Raw genomic sequence first — 22,268 nt, 5'->3', positions numbered from 1 at the left:
TATGTATGTATGTATGTATAAATGCACATACATATTGGAAAATGTTTGAGATGACAAACAGGAAAAGTATTTAATGCATAAAAATTTGTGCAGATTTTATTAGCTGAAAGTTCTTGACCCGTAACACTGATTTTCTTGTTATCGCCTGACACAATATATAAGCTAAAGTGCGACAATACGTCAGCAAAATATTCGCAAAGACTTAGAAATATGACTAGTTTCCAGTGCCTAAACATTTAATTGGTTGCCGAAAAAGACATTAGAAAAGGTTACACATTCATGTATTTTGGTGTCACGCACATAACACAACGCTCTGATCTTTTTCCCGTGGGAAGCATTTGCTTCTTTTCCGATCTTCGGTATCATACGTATAGATCATACGCATATAAGTGAACAGATTATTGTTAATGTATTTTCATGTTTATTAATAAATAATAATTATATATTTTTTTTATATGGTCCGTGTCTTTCTGCGGAGTATAATATTTTTTGCAACCTTGCAAAAGTGTTAAGAAAAAAAAAAGAAAAATTGCAACACTTCCACCTAGCACTATTTAAAGTGTAATTTCCAGCGACTAGGCAAAAAAGAAGAAGAAAAAAAAAGATTATTTTCTGCATATAGGATTTCCCATAGAAAGAAAGATGGTAATATATATATATAAAAAAAAATAAATAAATAAATAAATTACTATGCTGTTTATTTATCTATTTGGCGAATCATATTTCGAAGTTTTTGGGAGAAAAAATATTCCATTATATATTACTAGCGCCCTAATTCAATCAATATACTAATAGGTGCCGTGAAACTCAGATTCACGAGAAAAGATAATTCAGGTTCTCATTTGTGTGCGAGTGTGTGCGTGTGTGATTGCTTATACATATGTTTGTATGCTGTATGCACGTATGTATGTTTGATTGTGAGTTTGTATGTCTATATATATATATATATATATATATATATATATATATATATATACATATATGAAAGGTGACAAGGGTATACGTAGGAGTATGTATTGTGATTTCATGTGAACATTACCAATCACTATGACTGCGTTTCTTCAGATACATAGATATTTTAGGATGGCTGGATACTCTCTGTCTGAGAGCCATCAGATTCGGGTAGCCGTTCATTAACGACTGGTTGTCTCGCATTGGGCCTTCCAAACAACAATAACACATCATATCACACAGCATAATCTACAATATGAGATAAACGTTAATTATACACCACAAATAATAATGGAGAATGGTTGCTTTCTGCAGAATAGTTTTTGTTTTGAATTATTCGACATTGAATGCGCCAGAGTATTTGACATATAAAAAAAATTTTGTATCAACATACTTAATGACAAAAGAATTTTAAAACTTCTCACTTAAGTAAATAAGCAGTGGGAGTCAATGATAATTATTAGTACATGTTGACAAAATGTGGGGCTCAAAGCGAATTCCAGATTTTTAAACTTTATTCTAAGTTTTAATTCAGCTGAAAGACGGATTTTTATGATGCAATCGGTTCAATAATAAAAACGTGTCGGAAACACCTGCAATGAACCTTAACCCATCTGTATTCTTTCTTGATATATACATATTGAATATAGTTACCTGCGCTATTTTGTAATTTTCACATTAGGATTTAGGTAACACAGCTATAAATTTATATCGTAAATGTGTAGACATAGCTAAACCATTCGATGATAAAGTAGTCACTGCTGACGAACCTGTAAATTTTCAGACGAAATCAGTCTAATCCAGTGATCTAGGTTAGCTCAAGGGGCGATTATCTCCTCTGTCAGTATAGGAACATGTGATTCCTTGTAGTTCTAAAGGTCTCGACTCTATCTTTAGCAACTTAGGTGCTACCCAGCACCAGCAGTCACAATTACTGACGACTGATTTTTTTTCTTTTTGGTTTTATATTGCGTATAACTGCCTGTGTTATAGACACATACACACACACCCACATATATATATGTACGTGTGTGTGTCTGTGTGTGTATACGTGTATATATTTATATGTCTACTGGTATCTCCCAATCTATCTATAAATATATATATATACATATATACATACATATATATATATATATGTATGTATATACATATGCACGTGTGAATATATATGAGTATGTAGGAACATTTGCACATATTTGTATTGATAGCAATATCCGATGTCTTGGGCATATGTAAGCATTCGATACTTACATCTTGCCTACAAGAAGAGTTGATAAGCAGTAAACATACCTGTTCTCCCATGAAAAACTGCTTGCCTCCATTGAAGGATCCTAACGTCATCTCCAGAAACGGTAATATTCTTCTACATGTATCAATGTAACGAAGTTTCATGTCATTCTAGAACGAGAGAATTGGTCATTTATACAAACGGAAAGGTATATAAACACACATTTGCACACAGACACACACACACACACACACACACACACACACACACACACACACACACACATGCGAGTAATGACGTCACATTAGCAAACCTGAAGAAAGGATTTGCGGTATTTTTTTTCTGGCTTTCTGATCTGAGTTCAAATTCCGGCGAGGTCAACTTTACCTTTTATCCCTTTCGTTGTCGATAAAGCAAGTAACAGTTGCACAGTAGGTGCGATATAATCGACTGCAGCCTCCTACACAATTTCAGGTATTGGGCCTATACTCAAATTTCATCCCTCTCATTTACTGTTTTACACGTTTCAGTTATTTGACTGCGGTGATGCTAGAGCACTGCCATTAGTCGAAGAAATCGACTCCAAGACTTATTTCTTGTAAACCGAGTACTTATTCTATCGGTCTCTTTTGCTAACTGCTAACTCTTTTGCGAACTACTAACTTTCGGAGACATAAATACATCAAGATCGGTTGTCAAGCGATGTTGGGGGACAAACACACACACACACACACACACACACACACACACACACACACATATATACACACACACACAAACTTAAGTATATATACATATATATATACGACGGGCTTCTTTCAATTTCCGTCTACCAAATCCTCTTACAAATCCTTGATGGGCCAGGGACTATAATAGAAGGCACTTGCCCAAGGTTCCACGCAGTGGGACTGAACTCGGAACCATGAGGTTGTGAAGTAAGCATCTTACCACACAGCCACACCTGTTAACAAAAGTAAGATAAAAAGAAATGGAGAATTATTCGACGCTAATTGGTTAATATAAAATTACCAGCCACCGTGCAATCTATACAACCTACCTGGTCTCATATATCTACGAAGATCAGAGGTAAGTTCCGTTTTGAACTTTTTTGAATCGTTAATGCCATTTTTAAAGCCGAATAATTGAGATATAAGTTAAAAGTGCAAACAATTGCTTGTTTTTTGTTTTTTTTCTTTTATCACTTAGGTGATTATTCCTTTAATCTTGAATTGAATTCCATTGGTGTACTAAAACATAATTAATTAAGCAAATATGTACAAACAAACACTGTAACTTGCGCGTGCACGCGTACTAACGCACGCGCACGTCCACACACGCACAAACCCATGCTGACGCAAAGAGACACCTACCTACGTACCTACCAACAAGCCTATATACATATGTGTGTGTGTGAGTGCGTGTGTGTGTGTGTGTGTGAGTGAGTGGTTGTGTGTGTTAGTGTGTGTGACTGTGTGTGTGCATGTATGTTTGTCTGTATGTGTGCGTGTATACATATATATATATGAATGTATTAATATGTAGTTATATATACACATATATATACACACATGTATATTTATATATACACATGTATATACCTACATATGTATATATACATATATTAATAGATATATGTACGAATATATATATATATATATATATATATATATATATATATATATATATATATATATATATATATACACGCATATACATACACGTATATGAATAAACACACACATATATAATTTGAATTCTTCCAAGGAAGAGGGTGCTACATTTCAGATGTTATATAATTGAGTGTTTCTGTATGAGCGTATGAATCCCTTGTGTGAACTCACGCGCGCGGGCGTGTGTGTTTACACGTGCTTGCGTTGTCGTATTTGCGAGAGTGTGTTTGTGTGTACGTATGCCCAAGTAATTATATAAAAGTTGTTAGTTTATCTACAACATAGTACAGTGCTAGGAGGCCATATTCTTAATATATGGTGTAGTAAACAACATGAGACATAGTTATTGGATAAGTCAATTCCTTCATTGATACAGCAATTAGATTATTTCTTATTGAATTGGAAACTTGGTGAATTGTGTATTTAGATTCGTCTCTCAGTACACCTATCTCTATCAGTTTAGTAACGTACGTTAATGAACACAATACGTACTCACACTGAAAACGAATGGGTGGATATCGTTCTCTATATACATACATATATGTATGTGTGTATGTGTGCGTACGTGTGTGCGTACATGCGTGCGTACGTGTGTGCGTACGTGTGTGCGTACGTGTGTGTGTGTGTGTGTTCCTGTGTGTTTCTATGCGTCTAATGATTCGTCCCTCAATAACTATTTCCATTAGTTTATTATCTTAGGTCATACGCACACAGTCGTATAATTGTATGCAGGTGTATGTATGAATGTACTTATTTATGTATATAATTATATAGGTATGTGTGCTATATATATATATATATATATATATATATATATATATATATATATATATACATACATATAAACGTTTATGTAAAGGTTTGTTTTAATTGTGCATACGTGTATTTACATGTAAACATACATAGGTTCGTGTATGTACGTATGTTTGCATGTTGTATATATATATATATATATATATATATATATATATATATATATATATATATAGGCTTACATACATACATATATGCATATCACTTGTATGCGTTTGTTTGTGCTAAACAGATTACATTGACGTTAGCGAAGCTCGTTTAATCTTCAGCAAGCAGCAATTATAACCTCTTATTTTTCGATCATTTCTGAGAATAATCTGATCACTTTCCTCTAAACCCATTATTCACTAAAATACACACATGTTATTATCTAAAATCATATTAACAAAAACAAATATTGTCCTCCTATGGGCAATCAACAGCATGTCTCATTTTCAGGTTTTAAAGAAAACGGAGACCAGAAAATGGTAAAGTTTCGTATAGTTTTTTTGTTTTTTTTTTCTTTTTTTTTCTACGGAGTGTGTTTAAAATGTTTCATTTTAAGGTATATTGGAACAATAGCTTCTAGAAAATGAGTTCGAATTCGCTATGAATATCTTGAATGTGCGTTACGTTTTAAAACATTTTCAGTTAATACTATATTATATCTCTTCGTTTATAAACTGTAAGGACGTTCTTGAACATTTTACAGCTAAATTTGGTCGATATTTTTTAGGGAAGATACACACACACACACACACACACACACACATATATATATATATATATATATATATATATATATATACATATATATATACAGAGAGAGAGAGAGTGAGAGAAGGGCAGAATGGATTAAGCGAATCAGGTGGATACAAGATGACGTTATCGTTGAAGAGATCACCGATGTGTGACGAAAGATTTCCGGATAAAGTTAAAATAAGAACAGTAATAAACGAGTGAAGAACGAATATATAGCGTGTGTGTTTATTTGGGCGAAGAAAATAAGGAAAATGACCATCCTGAAATATAACAATATCTGTTTCAACCCACGGTTTCACACCAGGAATCACAAATTCATAAACATATACATATAATCTTTGCTTGTTTCAGTCATTAGACTGCACTCATGATTGGGCACTCCCTTGAAGGGTTTTAGTTGAACGAATCGATTCGAGTCCTATCTTTTATACACTGGTACTTAGTCTATCGTTCTCTTTTGCCGAACCCCTTAAGAGGACGTTAGCACATCAACACCGGTTGTCAAGCGGCGGAGAAGACACACGCATACATACATGCATACATACATGCATACATACATGCATACATACATACTTAAATACACACAAACATACACACACACACACACACACACACACACACACACACACACACATATACAACAGGCTTCTTTCATTTTCCGTCTTCTAAATCCTTTTTGGTTGGAACAGAAGACAATGCCCATGGCTCTTTACAGATCCTGTGAAGGACATGTTGAAGACAGAGAATAATTCAGGGTGTAATCTTTACGCTGGAAATATTACCCGAATGTCTATGACGAAATGGAATCTGTTAGAGTTACCCAAGATGTCAGGTAGCATGGTTAAAATGGGAGACGGATTAAATCTACCACCCAAGTAGGCTATTGAATGATTTGAACTCAGAATGCAAAGAGCAGAAAATATTGTGAGGTATTTTCATCGGCGATCCAGCGACACTGCCACATGATCATATTTAGAATATTTAAAATATATGTAAATATTGGTTTCAAATTTTGGCAGCAAGTTAGGAGGTGGGTAAGTTGATTACATCGACTCAGTGCTAAACTGGTGCTTATTTTATCCATCCCGAAAGGACAGAAAGCATTTGAGACCTCGGCGGAATTGGAACTCATGACGTAAAAACGGACGAAATGCCGCTAAGCATTTTTTTCGGGTCCAACGATTCTGCCAGCTCGCTGACTTAAGATATATTTAAGTTTTTTCATGCATATACTTTAAATATTTTAACGATGAAAACGGTTAGATACGGTCAAATTTATACTACCGTTAATTTCAGAAGGCGGTTTTACCCCACAGCTTCGAAAGAAATCTCTTCTTATGCTGCAAAAAGCGGAGTTACTCCTAGTGGCACTTGTTACAAAAACCAAATTTTCGGATTCATTTCCTTTTTTTTCTTTTTTCACATATTTCATTAATTATCTCTTTACAAATCAAGACTCAGTTACTTCTGGTGAAGTTTATGAAAACCGTACCCACAGGAGTTAGTGAAAAAGTATTGCCGATGCAGAAAATATCTATTCTAATTTTTTGTGAATAATTAGCGTCATTGCTGGAATAACAACGAAATTTAAGAACACAATGAAATGGTCAAATGAAAAGTTGGACTCATATTCACACCGATGATGACATTTTCATCACAATTATCCTGTTTTACTGGTTAATATTGAAACTCTAATTAGTTAATAATCTACAATACTTCAAATAATAAATGATCATCTGTTGGCAAATTCGATCACATCAGTATATCTGTTCTATAGAGGTACAAGCCCATCCTTTAATTTATAATCAAAGATACATTTATACTTACTTCTCGGTCATGGTGGTGGATACAAGAGCTGAGACTAGGACAACAACCAGTCTGAAACAGAATAGCATACAGAAAGCATTAAAAAGTAAATTGTATACTTAAATGATGTCTTTTGTACGTTTCAATACGAGATAGATTAATTTGCAGGGGTGTATTAAAGACAAAAACAAGATTAAAGCCGAAGATGCTATATGGGTTGATCATTCAATTGTATTATTGCATGTTGCGTAGACATTATATATATCGCACCCTGTGAATATATATATATATATATATATATATATATGTGTGTGTGTGTGTGTGTGTGTGTGTGTGTATGTGTGTGTGTGTGTGTGTGTGTGTGTGTGTGTGTGTGTGTATGTATGTGTCTGTATGTATATACGCTTGTTGTTTACACACCCGTCTTCATCTTTTGCTTTTTGTTTTAAATTCTCACTATGTGTATATATATATATATATATATATATATATATATATATATATATATATATATATATGTGTGTGTGTGTGTGTTTGTGTGTGTGTGTGTGTATTTATATATGCACGTATATATGTGTGTGTATATATATATACGTATGTGTGTGGAGGCGCAATGGCCCAGTGGTTAGAACAGTGGACTCACGGTCGTAGGATCGCCGTTTTGATTCCCTGACGGGGCGTTGTGAGTGTTTATTGAGCGAAAACACCTAATGCTCAACGAGGCTCCGGCAGGGTGTTGGGGTGGTGAACCCTGCTGTACTCTTTCACCACAACTTTCTGCTTCTGTTGTACTTTTAAAGCGCCAGCCTTGTCACACGCTCCCCGAGAACCACGGTGTGAGTATATATATATATATATATATATATATATATATATTGTATCAGTATATATACCTGTGAATGGGTATACACACAAACATATATATATATATATATAAGCGAATGAGTAGCTGTGTGGTAAGTAGCTTGCTTACGAACCACATGGTTCCGGGTTCATTCTCTTTGCGTGGCACCTAGGGCAAGTGTCTTATACTATAGCCTCGAACCGCTTTTGTATGCGTGAGCACGTAAAAAGCTTTCAAGTTGTGAGAAATGTTTGAAACCTATATTATGAACAGTGCAAATATGGCTCGACTTGTGTGTCAGTAATGTTTGTCTTGTCTGATTTATGAATATTTAAATGCCTTTTTATATCAAAGCTGCACTTATATACCTTATTACAAATATAGTATGTGAGCTTGTCTGCAGGAATGATCTTTGTGTCACTTGGATCAACTGCATGAAGATAAGTTCTAAGATATGAAGGTAAGCGAATTTTTGAAAGGCAAGAGAAGAATAACACCATGTCTGTGTTTTGCAAGTTGTTATTTTTCTGTAAAATCTGTTACTCATAACAGTTATTTTCTGCCCTTTATTTCTATCAAGAACTATAGATTCAACATCTTTGTATGGTGTATCCAACTCCAGAAGACTGATTTTACCAAGTCACCATACATTCATAATTACATACATACATACATACATACATACATACATACATACATACATAATACATTCATACATACATACTTACATACATACATACATAATACATTCATACATACATACATGCATGCATACATACATACATACATACATACATACATACATACTTAATTCAATACGGGATATTATGTAATTCCACGATAACATGTTCAGTTCATTTTAAAACAGGAAATATACTTTCAATTGGAATGAATAATAATTATATCTGATTAGGATCACACAGCCCCAAATCCAAATCCATAAAATGATATTTCATTGAAAAGAAACTCTGAAACAATATATACATCGTATGTACCAGACAAGTTCGAATTAAAATGTTCCTTTTAGATAATCTATAAAGCAAGAAATTCAGAACTTACTCTGAATCGTCCGTGTTTCTCATGAAACCATCTCATGTAATCATGAAAGATATCATAAAAACAGTCGCAGATATAATCAACCCGGAATATATCCATGTTCGTTCTTCCGTGGAATCCTGCAAATAAACAAAACTTTGTGTTGCTGAGTTAAATATTGACGTCTTAGTTGACCAATGGCTATTTCTAATCAGGAGCGTTAGGAACATATGATTTGATTAAAACATTTTCCAAATGCTTATTGCTATAAACACCCGCACGCTCGCACACGCACACATACACACACACACACACACACACATGAAGGGCTACTGAAAAGTTCCTGAATTTGGCTAAAAGAAAATAATCAGTTAAGTATGATCCATTCACCTTATTCCTCTCTCAGATTTACGCACATATTCCAGCAGTCCTTCAGTTTTATAAGCCCTGTAAAAGAACTCGCAAGGTCGGGCCTCGAACTAAGCCTTTCGTGACATCTCTAAAACCAGGGACTTTTCAGCACCACCTTCTATATTTATATCATCATCTTCATCATCATCATCACCATCATCACCATCATTTAACGTCCGTTTTCCATTCTGGCATGGATTGGACGGTTTGAGAGGAGACGACAAGGTAGATAACTACAGCAGTTTAATATTGCAGAGTAATATAGCATAAATATATATCAACCACTGAATCGATATATGTGAAAATATTCTATCAAAATATCGAAAATTTTGGGGAAATTGTCGCATGTACATTTTCCATAGATTCCTGTCTTGTGCCTATGAAACGTAATGCATAGTTTTAATAGACATTTACAAGTGAACGCCAGGCTGTACACACGCGCTCACACACGCACACCACACTACACGCACGCACACACATAACCTCATGTACATATGTAGACACTCAGATAAAAGTCATCGGGACATCCAGGAAAAATGAGAGAGAATATTTGGTGATGATTCTGCTGTAAAAACAACTGCATTAAGAAAAACTGTTTAGCTGATTATTATTTCAGCTTATACCGCATGTCTCATTCACCAACATGGAGCTTAGACACAGTACAGTATGTTAGTGTATGCAGGAGTTCTGTTGTGTCTTGTGAGTAAATTGTATTTACGAGTTATAATATACTCTTTGCACTTCTAAATCAGGTTTTGTCGTTAAAATACCAGTTTCCCTTGGCTTATTAAAACAAAACATTTTATTTGTTGTTAAAAGGTTGAGAGTTTTTAAATTAACGTACGTTTCCCAAAGAAATCAAGAAATCAATGGAAGCATTATTGCTGTAAGCAAGTCATTCAATCCAATTATTCATTCAAACATTTCTACCTAATTTACCAACTCCACAAACATTACATTAGGCATGCCATTCCATAAGAGACAAGAATTGCTGGTTAGATAAGAAGTGTCTAGCTTCTCTTCTCCTGCTCTCATTCTAATTGCGATACATTTCATTCTACGTGACTGGTTGTAATATTGTGTGAATCAAATGTCTACTTCAGCTAATAACAAGCCCTACGGCCTAAGAACTGGTAATTAGTTCTTGTATTTGACCGTGAAGGAAATATGGTATGTGTAACTTTAAAGCATCCTACAGTAATTTCGTCTGAAAATTTTAAGCACTCAAAACGGCAAGCTGGCAGAATCTTTAGCACACCTGGTAAAATGCTTGCAGTATCTCGTCTTTCTTTGCATTGTGACACCAAATTCCGTCGAAGTCGACATTGGATTTCATCTTATCGGGGCCGATAAAGCAAGTATCAGTTGAGCACTGGGTTTTATGTAATCGACTTACACCTGCTCCTGATATCGCTAAGGCGGTGAGCTAGCAGAATCTGTAGTACACCAGGCAAAATGCTGAGAATTTCGTCCGTCTTACGCTCTGAGTTCAACTTCCGCCGATGTCGACTTTCCCTTCTATCCTTTCGAGATCAATAAAATAAGTCCCAACTGAACACTGAGATTTCCTTGAAATAGCTGCCGAATTTTGAAACCAATATTTTAAGCATTCAAATGATTTTCCATTCATTCAAAATTCATTTAATTATGATATCTAATTTTCTTCTGGAAAAATTACATTTGAGAAAGGAAGCTTGTACTTTATTGTTTGCATATTAAAAATAACAGCCAGATTTCAATCAGTTTCACAATTTGTATTAAAAATGGAAGAAACCTTGGATAATATAGATCTAGAGGCATTAAGTTTGAAATTCGCTATACAAGACATGAACTTCAGCTAAGTGGCGACTGTAACAAATTTACAACGACCTGTTTAAAGAGGCTATTTAATAATAGGAATTGAGCTCTAAGTGTCAGGTGGAGTATAAAATAATATGGAAGACTCACCGAATTCTCTAGCAAGATATCGAGATATAGCCATGGATTCCGGTATTTTGGTAACACTGTCAATTTCCAAATATGGCAAACAGCGACACGGTGCCTCTGAAAATAAAAAACCATATATAAATATGTATGTATATATATATATATATATATATATATATATATATATATATATAGAGAGAGAGAGAGAGAGAGAGAGAGAGAGAGAGAGAGACACACACATATGCATGTGTATGTATGCATCTATTCATGTAATGTATTCCATATATATATATATATATATATAATGTATGTACAAATACATGCATCTATCTATCTTGCCCCCATATCTCTTCTCTCTTTCCATATGACCGGTGTTCCGCCAAGACTGACGTGTCTTTCTTGGTTCGACTACCATCCGTATAGCATCTCTTATATTCCTTCCCATGACTTTCATCTGTTATGTTCTTTCCGTAAGGCTTCACTTCCACACACGCCAGCTTAATTTAATTCGTCCTTAGTCGAAACACAACTGTTGTTAATCTCATGTTGTTCGTATTTGTAATTGTGGAATGCTTACCCACTTACACGTTAATTTTACGAGCAAGCTATTCCGTTGATCGTATCAGCTGGGACCCTCGTCGTCGTAACAGACGGAGTGGTCTTTTTTTAGTGGAGGTGCAAAAGCACAGTTGTTAGTGCAGCGGACTTACGGTCGTAAGATTGCACTTTCGATTCCCAGACCGGGCGTTGTGAGGGTTTATTGAGCGTAAACACCTAAAATTCCACGAGGCTCCGGCCGGTGGTGTTGGTGATCTCTGCTGTACTCTTTCACCACAGCTTTCTCTATATCTTTCTTCCTGTTTCTGTTGTGCCTGTAATTCAAAGGGTCATCCTTGTCACACTGTGTTAAGCTGAATCTCCACGAGAACTACGTTAAGGGTGCAAGTGTCTGTGGGGTGCTCAGCCACTTGCACGTTAATTTCGCGAGCAGGCTGTTCCGTTGATGGGATCAATTGGAACCCTCGACGCCGTAACCGACAGAGTTCCACGATGTGTGTGTGTGTGTGTGTTTGTGTTTCTGTGTATTTCTGTGTGTCGTGTGTGTGTCTGTGTAAATATCTATATCTATATATATATATATCATCATCATCATCATCATCGTTTAACGTCCGCTTTCCATGCTAGCATGGGTTGGACGATTTGACTGAGGACTGGTGAAACCGGATGGCAACACCAGGCTCCAGTCTGATTTGGCAGAGTTTCTACAGCTGGATGCCCTTCCTAACGCCAACCACTCAGAGAGTGTAGTGGGTGCTTTTACGTGTCACCCGCACGAAAACGGCCACGCTCGAAATGGTGTCTTGTATGTGCCACCCGCACAAGCCAGTCCAGGGGCACTGGCAACGATCTCGCTCGAAAATCCTACAGGAGCCAGTCAGGCGGTACTGGCAACGGCCACGCTCAAAATGGTGCATCTCATGTGCCACCCGCACAAGAACCAGTCCAGGGGCACTGGCAACGATCTTACTTGGCTTGCCGGGTCTTCTCACGCACAACCCATTTCCAAAGGTCTCGGTCCGTAGTCATCGCCTCGGTGAGGCCCAATGTACGAAGGTCTTGCCTCACCACCTCAGCCCAGGTCTTCCTGGGCCTACCTCTTCCACGGGTTCCCTCAACTGTTAGGGTGTGGCACTTTTTCACGCAGCTATCCTCCTCCATTCTCACCACATGTCCATACCAGCGCAATCGTCTCTCTTGCACGCCACAACTGATGCTTCTAATGTTCAGCTTTTCTCTCAAGATACTTACACTCTGACGGGTATTCACATTGACATTACACATCCAACGGAGCATACTGGCTTCATTCCTTGCGAGCTTACGTATGTCCTCAGCAGTTACAGCCCATGTTTCACTGCCATGTAGCATGGTTGTTCGTACGCATGCGTCATACAGTCTACCTTTTACTCTGAGTGAGAGTCCCTTTGTCGCCAGCAGGGGTAAGAGCTCTCTAAACTTTGCCCAGGCTATTCTTATTCTAGCAGCTACACTTTCAGCGCACCCACCCCCACTACTAACTTGGTCGCCCAGATAGCGGAAGCTATCGACTACCTCTAGTTTTTCACCCTGGAATGAGATAGAAGTTGTTTCTTGTTTGTTTGCAGTCTTTATTGCACCTGAACATCTGCCACAAATAAAAACTAACTTGCTAGTTAACCTGCCTTTGATGTTGCTGCACCTCTTATGTGTCCATAGCTTGCACCGGGTACATCTTATAGAGTTACTACCTACTCCTTTTCTACATACTGAGCAGGGCCATCTACCTGAAGGGGTTTGTGTTTTATCTACCTTCCTACTTATTAGGATTTTGGTTTTAGCTAGGTTGACTCTAAGGCCCTTCAATTCTAGACCTTGCTTCCACACCTGAAACTTCTCCTCTAGTTCTGATAGTGACTCCGCAATTAGGGCAAGGTCATCAGCATAGAGGAGCTCCCAGGGGCAGCCTGTCTTGAACTCCTCTGTGATTGCCTGGAGGACTATGGTAAATAATAGGGGGCTGAGGACGGAACCTTGGTGGACCCCTACCTCTACCCGGAATTCATTGCTGTACTCATTTCCAACCCTCACCTTACTGGCAGCATCTCTGTACATGGCTATATATATATATAAAACTATTGAAAACTATTGAAAACTATTTTAAAATGTTTCATCTTCAAAGCCGCTGGCATGCTGGAGCACCACCGTTGCATATATATTGTGAATGACAATAAGAAAATAATGAAGTAACATTTCTTTAATCTAATACATGTCAGAAAGATAAGGCGTCAAGGAAAATTAGAGATTAATTACTTTTACGGTTTGGTAAAAAGTAAAAAGTTGCATTGGTTTAAAGAGTAAAGAGTATATATAAATTTGTAGAATTAGTTAGAAGAGCTGAGTGGTTGATCTAGTTGTTAACTTGTGTAGAGCACAAGGGCACAGCATACTAAAATGAGTCCTTATTTTTACTAAGATATTTAAATTTGATTTCAGAAATATGTTGTGGCTATTTCGAACAACACCGAGACATCTTCGTTGATTCACTCATCAGGAGATAATAAACACACACACACACACACACACACACACACACACACACACATCTCCACAGACAGACATACAGACAGACAAACAGACTGATAGATAGATAGATAGATAGATAGATAGATAGATAGATAGATAGATAGACAGAGTTCTATATCTCTCTTTTGTTTTCTTTTCGCTGTATCACATCCTTGATGTTCTTCAGAGCCACGTATGAGAAGGTCAAGTGGGTTCTTATGCTTGCTTGTAATACAAAGATACCTAAAGAATAAGTGAATGTGTAGTACAAGCTACCAGGTATTACTTGCTTGCAAGTGACAGCTAAGCGAACCATTCTTCTGAAATCATAATTGCAATGAATGCCACACTTGATCCGTATGGAGGACATTAAGTCTATCAGGAATATGCTCACTAAAGCGAACTAAAGTGCAGAAGCCTTCGAAGAGGGCGCAGAGCACTCTAAGCACCTTTATAAGATGTTGCTGCAGAACTTACTAAGTGTTCGAAGGATGAACATACGCAAAATCGGATTATCTAATTTATATTACTTCTGAACTAGAGGATAACTATGATTCTCAATGGGACACATGATGCGTATGGAGGTAAATACCCCTAAGGCGATTACCAGTGAGTTGAAATGTGGAATCCTTTGAAGAGCGTATCCGAAGTTCCTTTATCAAGAAATCCATCAAAAGGCACCTCGAAGAGTCGGTTGGCTTGTTTGGAGAAACACAGTTGTTTGTTAAAATGCTGTTCAACTGCTGGATTACATTCTAAGAATTAAGGCAGCTACTTAAAAAGCTGTAAAATGTAAACGGAAATACACTTACTGCTTTTGTAATGGCTCCATTCTGAAAACTCAATTCGTTTGTCCTGAAACTGAACTCCTGCTGCAGAGAACAACATTCGAAGGACCTCCGCCCGTCCTCGGCCGTTGAAATAATACAACGTATAGGAAGGCATCTTACTACTTCTTTGTCTCGGTTGCTTATGCGAAGAAAACTTTCTTTATGATACAATTTAACGACCGTTTCTCCTCCTCACCATTCTCCTTTCATCTCCCCCTCTTTTTGTTTTCTTCTTTACTCAGTTTTAATTAATTATTTTCTTTCGTTTTACTTTCAGCATTTCTTTCTCCTTCTGTATACACACATATATTTATGCATAAATGACTGTCCATATACTGACACAACCACAGCACACATACACACGCACACACACACATGCGTGCGCGCACACACGTAGATATGTATATATATATATGCAAATATAATTATGTATAAATGTATTTGCATATATATATGTGTGTGTATGTATGTGTATGTATACATGATGTTTGTATGTATAGTCTTACCTGTACATATGGTTGGTATATTCATATGCATATATGTATGTTTAAATATTGTTACCTTGTTACCAATCTTCTCTAATTATCAACACCCCTCTTCCGCCTGTCCTTCACTTCAGTATTTTACTTCCCTTTTCTGTCTGTCTGTCTGTCGTCTCTCGCTCTCTTTCTCAACCTCTCCCTCTCTTTCTCTTTCACTTTTCCTCTGTTTCTCTCCTCCCTGTCTTTCTCTCTCTTTTCCTCTTTTCTCTCTCTTTTCCTGTTTTCTCTCTCTTTTCCTCTTTTCTCTCTCTTTTCCTCTTTTCTCTCTCCCTTCCTCTTTCTCTCCCTCTCTTTCTCTCTCTCTCTCTCTCTCTCTCTCTCTCTCCCTCTTTGTAACTCTCTATCTATGCATGTATTTGTTTTCCTGCCCCCTCTTTCTTTCTCTCCTCTTTCTTTCGGCCCTAAATTGCATACGGGTAATATATAACCATAATTTACAATACTACGCCATTGTAATTTAACACTTCCTTCCTTACTCTTTTCCTTTCTACCTACTCCCACACCACCTCTCTCTACTGCACCTACCACGTCACACCCTCAACCTGTCCTCAATTAACCGCCGATATCCTGCATTGTCTTCTAAAATTACTTCCGATTATGTTCTTAGATTTGATTTGACAAATTAGAATTTACAGTTTATTGCGAAGTAAAAATATGAGACTATTTATATGCCGGGACAAACACAAACCCACCAAACGTAACTCACACACATACACTCACATAGACGCACACAGACGTACGCATGAACATGCACATGCACGCATACAAACGCATACAAGTACTCGTAGACATTGTTTTCCCTTCGTACATCCACATTTACAAGTGCAGACACATATACGAATATATATATATATATACAAAACACACACACACACACGCATATATATATATATATATATATATATATATATATATATATATATATATATGTGTGTGTGTGTGTGTGTGTGTGTGTGTGTGTGTGTGTGTGTGTGTGTGTGTGTGTGTGTGTACACAAACAAAAACAAAATTTATTTGTATAAAGAACAATTATCATTATAGGTTTATACACTCACATACACATATACACGCACACACTCAAATAAACACACATACACACAATGTCACACACGCTCACAACTACATACACCAACGCATAAAAGATGTATCTTTGCCAAAAGCATATATATATATATGCAGGAAATATGTGTGTGTAGCTGAAAAACTACTTTAATACTTCCTGTATTCTGTACAAGAATATACTTCCACGATTATATTTAATAATTAACTTATGAATTCATCTCTTGATGAAATGACATATTAATAAGCTGGTTTATGATTCATTGAAATTATGACAAAAACAGTAGCAATTACGGCAGAATGTTTAAATAATTACCTTTCACATTAAACAGAGGTGAAATTGTTAAAATACGTATCTTGATTTTGTCACTATAATAGATGTATACGAGTGTTGGCACAGACACACAGTCACATACACACACACACAAACACACACACACATGCACTCACACACGCGCATACGCACACACACATATATAAATATATATGTGAGCATGTATGTATTTATATAGCTATGTATGTATTATATAAGTATACGTACACGATGTCTGACCAAAAATATCAAGAATGGTGTGCTATAAAAGGAAAACTAAAACATATCTATTCAGCATTTAATCTCCTTCGAAGCTGTTCCTTTCTGAAGTAACACTGTTTATCAAGCGTTTTTTTCCATTGATGGATGTATTCCAGGGTCTACTTTTTGAGGGATAACGAGCAGCTGCCTCGTTGCATTCTCTTGGCGTTAAGTCGACATCTTGAAATCTTGTTCCTTTGAAGTTGCATTTGATTTTTGGAAAGAAGAAAAAACAAATCACAGGAAGCGAGAACTAGGAAGTCGGGTGGTCGTTGGACCTAGGAATGTTGTGCTTGACACAAAACCACTTCACAAACTGCGCTAAATGGGCAGGAGCATTGTCATAAGGGAGTTGCTACTCACCGGACGCATGCAAATTCTGGCTGTTTCCAATGAACAAGATCCCGCACGCGTGGCAACACGTCACCTTGTTTACTATCTGACCAGACGGAACATACTGATGGTGTGCAATGCTATATTTTCATCAGTTCTGACTCCTGGAACGTGCGTTATTGTCGACATTTTGTTGTTATATATGAATGTGTATATATATGAACATTCAATGCATACTACATCCACCTAAGCATCCATGTAGCCATTGGTACACCGTACTGGCACTACAATTTAAGATTGTCAATTCTACAAATCAAACGCAAGGGATATAAGGATATAGTATATCGAGGGATATAGTTTATTGATCCATGAAGAACCAGCGCGGAGATGCACTTCGTAGTATGAGAGAAAAGACTGAAAAATGAAATAACTGACGCGAGTACAACGAAAATGAAGTAACATCTACACTCCCAGTTTGCTATAGATAAAAGAAGCGGGTTGTTGAACAATGTTAAAGTAGAAATTCTTACTGCACGACTTCATAATTTCTACGTTCAAAATTAGTCAACTATCTACAAATAAACATGCGCGCACCGCTCAGAGCCCAACACATATAAACGCAATAAACTTTGGATAAAAAATAGCAAAGATATCAATGAAAATTATCATGGCTATCTGATAAAATGATTTGATAAGGCATTTGAATTAATTGATTAATTAATCAATTAATTAATTAAATATGAGCTGCAGCCAGTGCTTTTTTTTCTGTTAACAAAAATGTCTTCCCAAAGTACCATATAGTCTATCGAAACCAGTGGGAATTCCACGCCGCTCATTAATTAATGAAGTTCAGTGTTTATTTTCTTCATTAATAACTATATTTAAATTAAAATACACATAGGGACCTTATCAATAAAAACAACTTAATAAATTGATATCGTTCCTTCTAAACAATTAGTTTTTAGGTTGCGAAACCCGTCATTTTCACGGATAAAATGTTAATTTTAACATATTTATTTATTTATGTGTTTCAGCCAAGTGGCTGCGGTCATGCTGGTGCACCACCGTAGAACATAAATAGTGAAAACAACTTATTCGATTTTTCTCAATAATAATTTTTAAATATTGGTTTCAAATTTTGGCACAAAATCAGCAATTTGGAGGTAGAAGTAAGTCGCTTACAGTAACCCCAGAGTTCAACAGGTACTTAATTTATCGACCCCTGAAAGGTTGAAAGGCAAATTCGACCTCGGCGGCGTTTAAACTTCGAGCGTAAAATCGGAAGAAATGCCACTAAGCAATTTTCCTGTCGCCAACTCTCGCTGCCTTAAATAATTTTAAATGTTTGCTCACTCGTAAGGCAGTGACCTGGCAACACACCGGATAAAATACGGCCATGTTAGTCCACTGGGTTGAATAGTATTAGTCGAGCAAATCCCCCTGGATTTTCTTTAAATCTAGTACTTATTCTCATTCTCTTTGGCCGAACCGCTAATTTGGTGAGTCGTAAAAATACGAGGCCGGTGGGGAAAATGCACACGAAGACGTTTGCATATATCTATGTATGTATGTGTGTGTGTATGTTTTTGTGTGTGTATGAATATTTTATATATATATATATATATATATATATATATTTATTTATTTATTTATTTATACATCCGCACGCGCGCACACCATACGCTTTCTCACAGTTTCCGTCTTCCAAGTCCGCTCACAATGCATTGGTCATTCCAGAGCTATAACTGAAGACTCTTGCCCAAGGTGCCGTCTGATTGAACCTGAAACCACATGGTTACAAAGCGATCTTCTTTACCACACAGCTATGCGCGCGCTTCTAATACTATAATTTAGTTCTATTACAAAATGCTATTACAAAAGAAAACAAGAAGTGTATCGTTAGTGTATATTTTTATTCTAAACGTTTGTCATTATTACGCCATCATTTAATTGTTTCCGTTCCGACACATCGTCTCAAATGAAGTCACTTACCAAATGAATACAGCTTCGTGATCGTATTATTTAAAACTCTGAAAAATTTCATAAGCACGTTCTGACAGTTCCTGACTCATTATCAGATTTCCTGACTAATTATTGTTAAAATTGATCTTTAATTTCTAATGACTTCCTATGTTTGAAAGCCCTATCTGATCTTGTTTATCGTCACATTTCAATTGGCCATTGAATGTTAAAAGACGTGCGTGTGTTGCTTCTCTGATAAGACCTAAGGTTATTGATTTTCTCCTTGTATTTTAATGATAGCATTTATTGTTTCAATCAATATTGTCCCTTTTGTTTATTCTACGGTAACTATAACTCATTTTTATCATGTTTCAATTGTCGGTATATTTTTGCAAATAATAAAATACTGTCCAAACAAATACGGTGTTATTTCATGTAGATGTTGGCTTGATAACAATTTTGATATAGAATGGCCTTGAGCAAACAACGTCGGGCGAGGCGAGTTCCGTAATAAATTATAACCTAAGCACAAGCATTACAGGAACGGAGCACACCACACGAATACTTGATTAACATTTTTCTGTTGTCTCTGCCTCTGATGGAAAAAGGTTGTAGAATGCGAGACACAGCAGAAGGATTCTAGAAAGCAGAATTTGGGCTGAGTGGCTGTCTTGCGTAACAAGAGGTTCCTAAATAGCTCGCTTTTCGCGGAAAATGTTATGTCCTGATTTTTCATCTTGCAGCTTTGACCCTCGTCTGCAATGTTCTTAAAGAACCTTTTTATTTCTGGCATCATGTGCGCGCCAGCGCGTGCGTGTGTGTGGGGGGGGATGTCCTGTAAACTAGAAAAGAAAGTGGATTTGATATTGTCAGTAAGTTGTTCGAGACCACTAATGTACAAGTATATTTTTATGTGGTAAGCTATTTTATGTGGCTCTGTGGGAAGCTGATTATGCCTTCAGTAAACTCACTTTCTTTCCAGTCAAAGAAATCTGAAGCTTATGCGATTGATCCACTGGAAGACAGAAACCCCAACTTTACACATTACTTCTGTGTAAACGAGCTGTAAATATGTCAAGAATATGAAGGATACGGATAAAAAGCTTTGGTCTCAAACGATATACGTAGGAAATTTGGTTAGGGTAACTGTTCTTACATGGTTGGGAAACGAGGAAGAACTGCTACTCCGTCTAATAATATAATTATTCACAGTCTCCAATATCTCATCAGGAATGCTACAGTTGCTTAGGAATGGATAAATGTATTCCGTATGATATAATCTGTAACAGAAAACATTAAACCGAGGAATATAACACCATAATATATAATGTATGGTCCTCTAAACATTTTGTATGAAAAACATCAAAACACACAATGTGTTTACCATACCAGTACTCATACTAACATTTGAGCAACCACAGTGAACAGATAAAATGCAGTCTGTTGGTGTTAAAATCCATACCAGAAAATTCCAAGTCAGCAGTGATGTTGATCACCTTTACTTAAAAAGGAAAACAAGGTGGCGGAGAATTAACATCGATCCAAACATTCTTTGAATGTCGCATCATATCTCTTCCAAAGTCTACCGAACGTAGAAGTCCTGCCATGGGTCAAATCTGCAAACGTGAGGCTGACACCATGAGATTAGGGGATAAAAAAAAAATACCTTCTCTGAAAATATTTCCCGAATGATGAGTAAGGATGCATATTCAGAATAGATGCACAACTCCACTGCAACAGGTCACCTGAAGAGAGAATGTATACGCAAACGTCATGCATGATTGTATTCCCAGAATGCGTCAAAGTGAAAGAAATCACTGAAAGTATATAAAGACGCTTATATCAGACGTTTTAAAACTTAAATGTGTCCATATATTTCCTGCATTTCTTTGAAAAATTATAAATATATATATATATATATATATATATATATATATATATATATATATGTTTGTATGTATACATACATGTATGTATGTATGTATGTATGTAAATGTATATATACATATGTGTGTGCGTGTTTGTATGTATATATTCATGTATGTATATGTATATATGTGCACACTTATAAACGTATTAGTGAATATACATATGCATACATATCCATTAATTGTTATGTATAGTTATCAATATGTATACTTCTGCGGGTACGTAAAAATAGATATAAATATATCTATATCTATCTATATATCTATATATGTTTCTATATCTCTCCCTTTCTCATTATATATATATATACGTATGTGCGTGTGTTGTAGATATATATATATATATATATATATATATATAAAGCTAAAAGCGGTGGAGTTATATATATATATATGTGTGCGTGTATTTGTGTGCATTTATATTTATGCGCGCGCACACACACACACACACACACACACACACACATATCTATATATATATATATATATATATATATATATATATATATATAT

At 36.2% G+C, this 22,268-nt stretch overlaps 1 protein-coding gene across 7 annotated transcripts; it reads right to left on the bottom strand.

Moving 5' to 3' along the window:
• Nucleotides 1-1,035: 1,035 nt before the first annotated feature.
• Nucleotides 1,036-15,472, bottom strand: LOC106869777 (S-crystallin SL20-1). 7 transcript variants are annotated; one of them, XM_089351844.1, is made up of 8 exons: nucleotides 15,340-15,472; nucleotides 11,450-11,545; nucleotides 9,116-9,231; nucleotides 8,674-8,682; nucleotides 6,791-6,819; nucleotides 4,141-4,144; nucleotides 2,245-2,352; nucleotides 1,036-1,200 (listed from the first exon to the last, which is right to left on the bottom strand). In XM_089351844.1, the coding sequence occupies exons 1-8, from the start codon at nucleotides 15,470-15,472 to the stop codon at nucleotides 1,036-1,038; spliced, it is 660 nt and encodes a 219-aa protein (XP_089207970.1). The 7 variants fall into 7 exon arrangements, with proteins under 7 accessions (XP_089207970.1, XP_089207974.1, XP_089207972.1 ...); XM_089351848.1 differs by lacking the exons at nucleotides 4,141-4,144; nucleotides 6,791-6,819; nucleotides 8,674-8,682 and adding exons at nucleotides 6,674-6,686; nucleotides 7,987-8,003; XM_089351846.1 differs by lacking the exons at nucleotides 4,141-4,144; nucleotides 8,674-8,682 and having other exon boundaries at nucleotides 2,245-2,346; nucleotides 6,796-6,819; nucleotides 9,098-9,231.
• Between the last annotated feature and the right edge of the window lie 6,796 nt (nucleotides 15,473-22,268).

This window comes from Octopus bimaculoides, chromosome 5 (genome assembly GCF_046866305.1).
Source record: "Octopus bimaculoides isolate indiv1 chromosome 5, ASM4686630v1, whole genome shotgun sequence".
NCBI classification, from domain to species: Eukaryota; Metazoa; Mollusca; class Cephalopoda; order Octopoda; family Octopodidae; genus Octopus; species Octopus bimaculoides.
The sequence above is the reverse complement of the archived record's forward strand: the minus strand, read 5'-3'. Positions and strand labels throughout refer to the sequence as shown.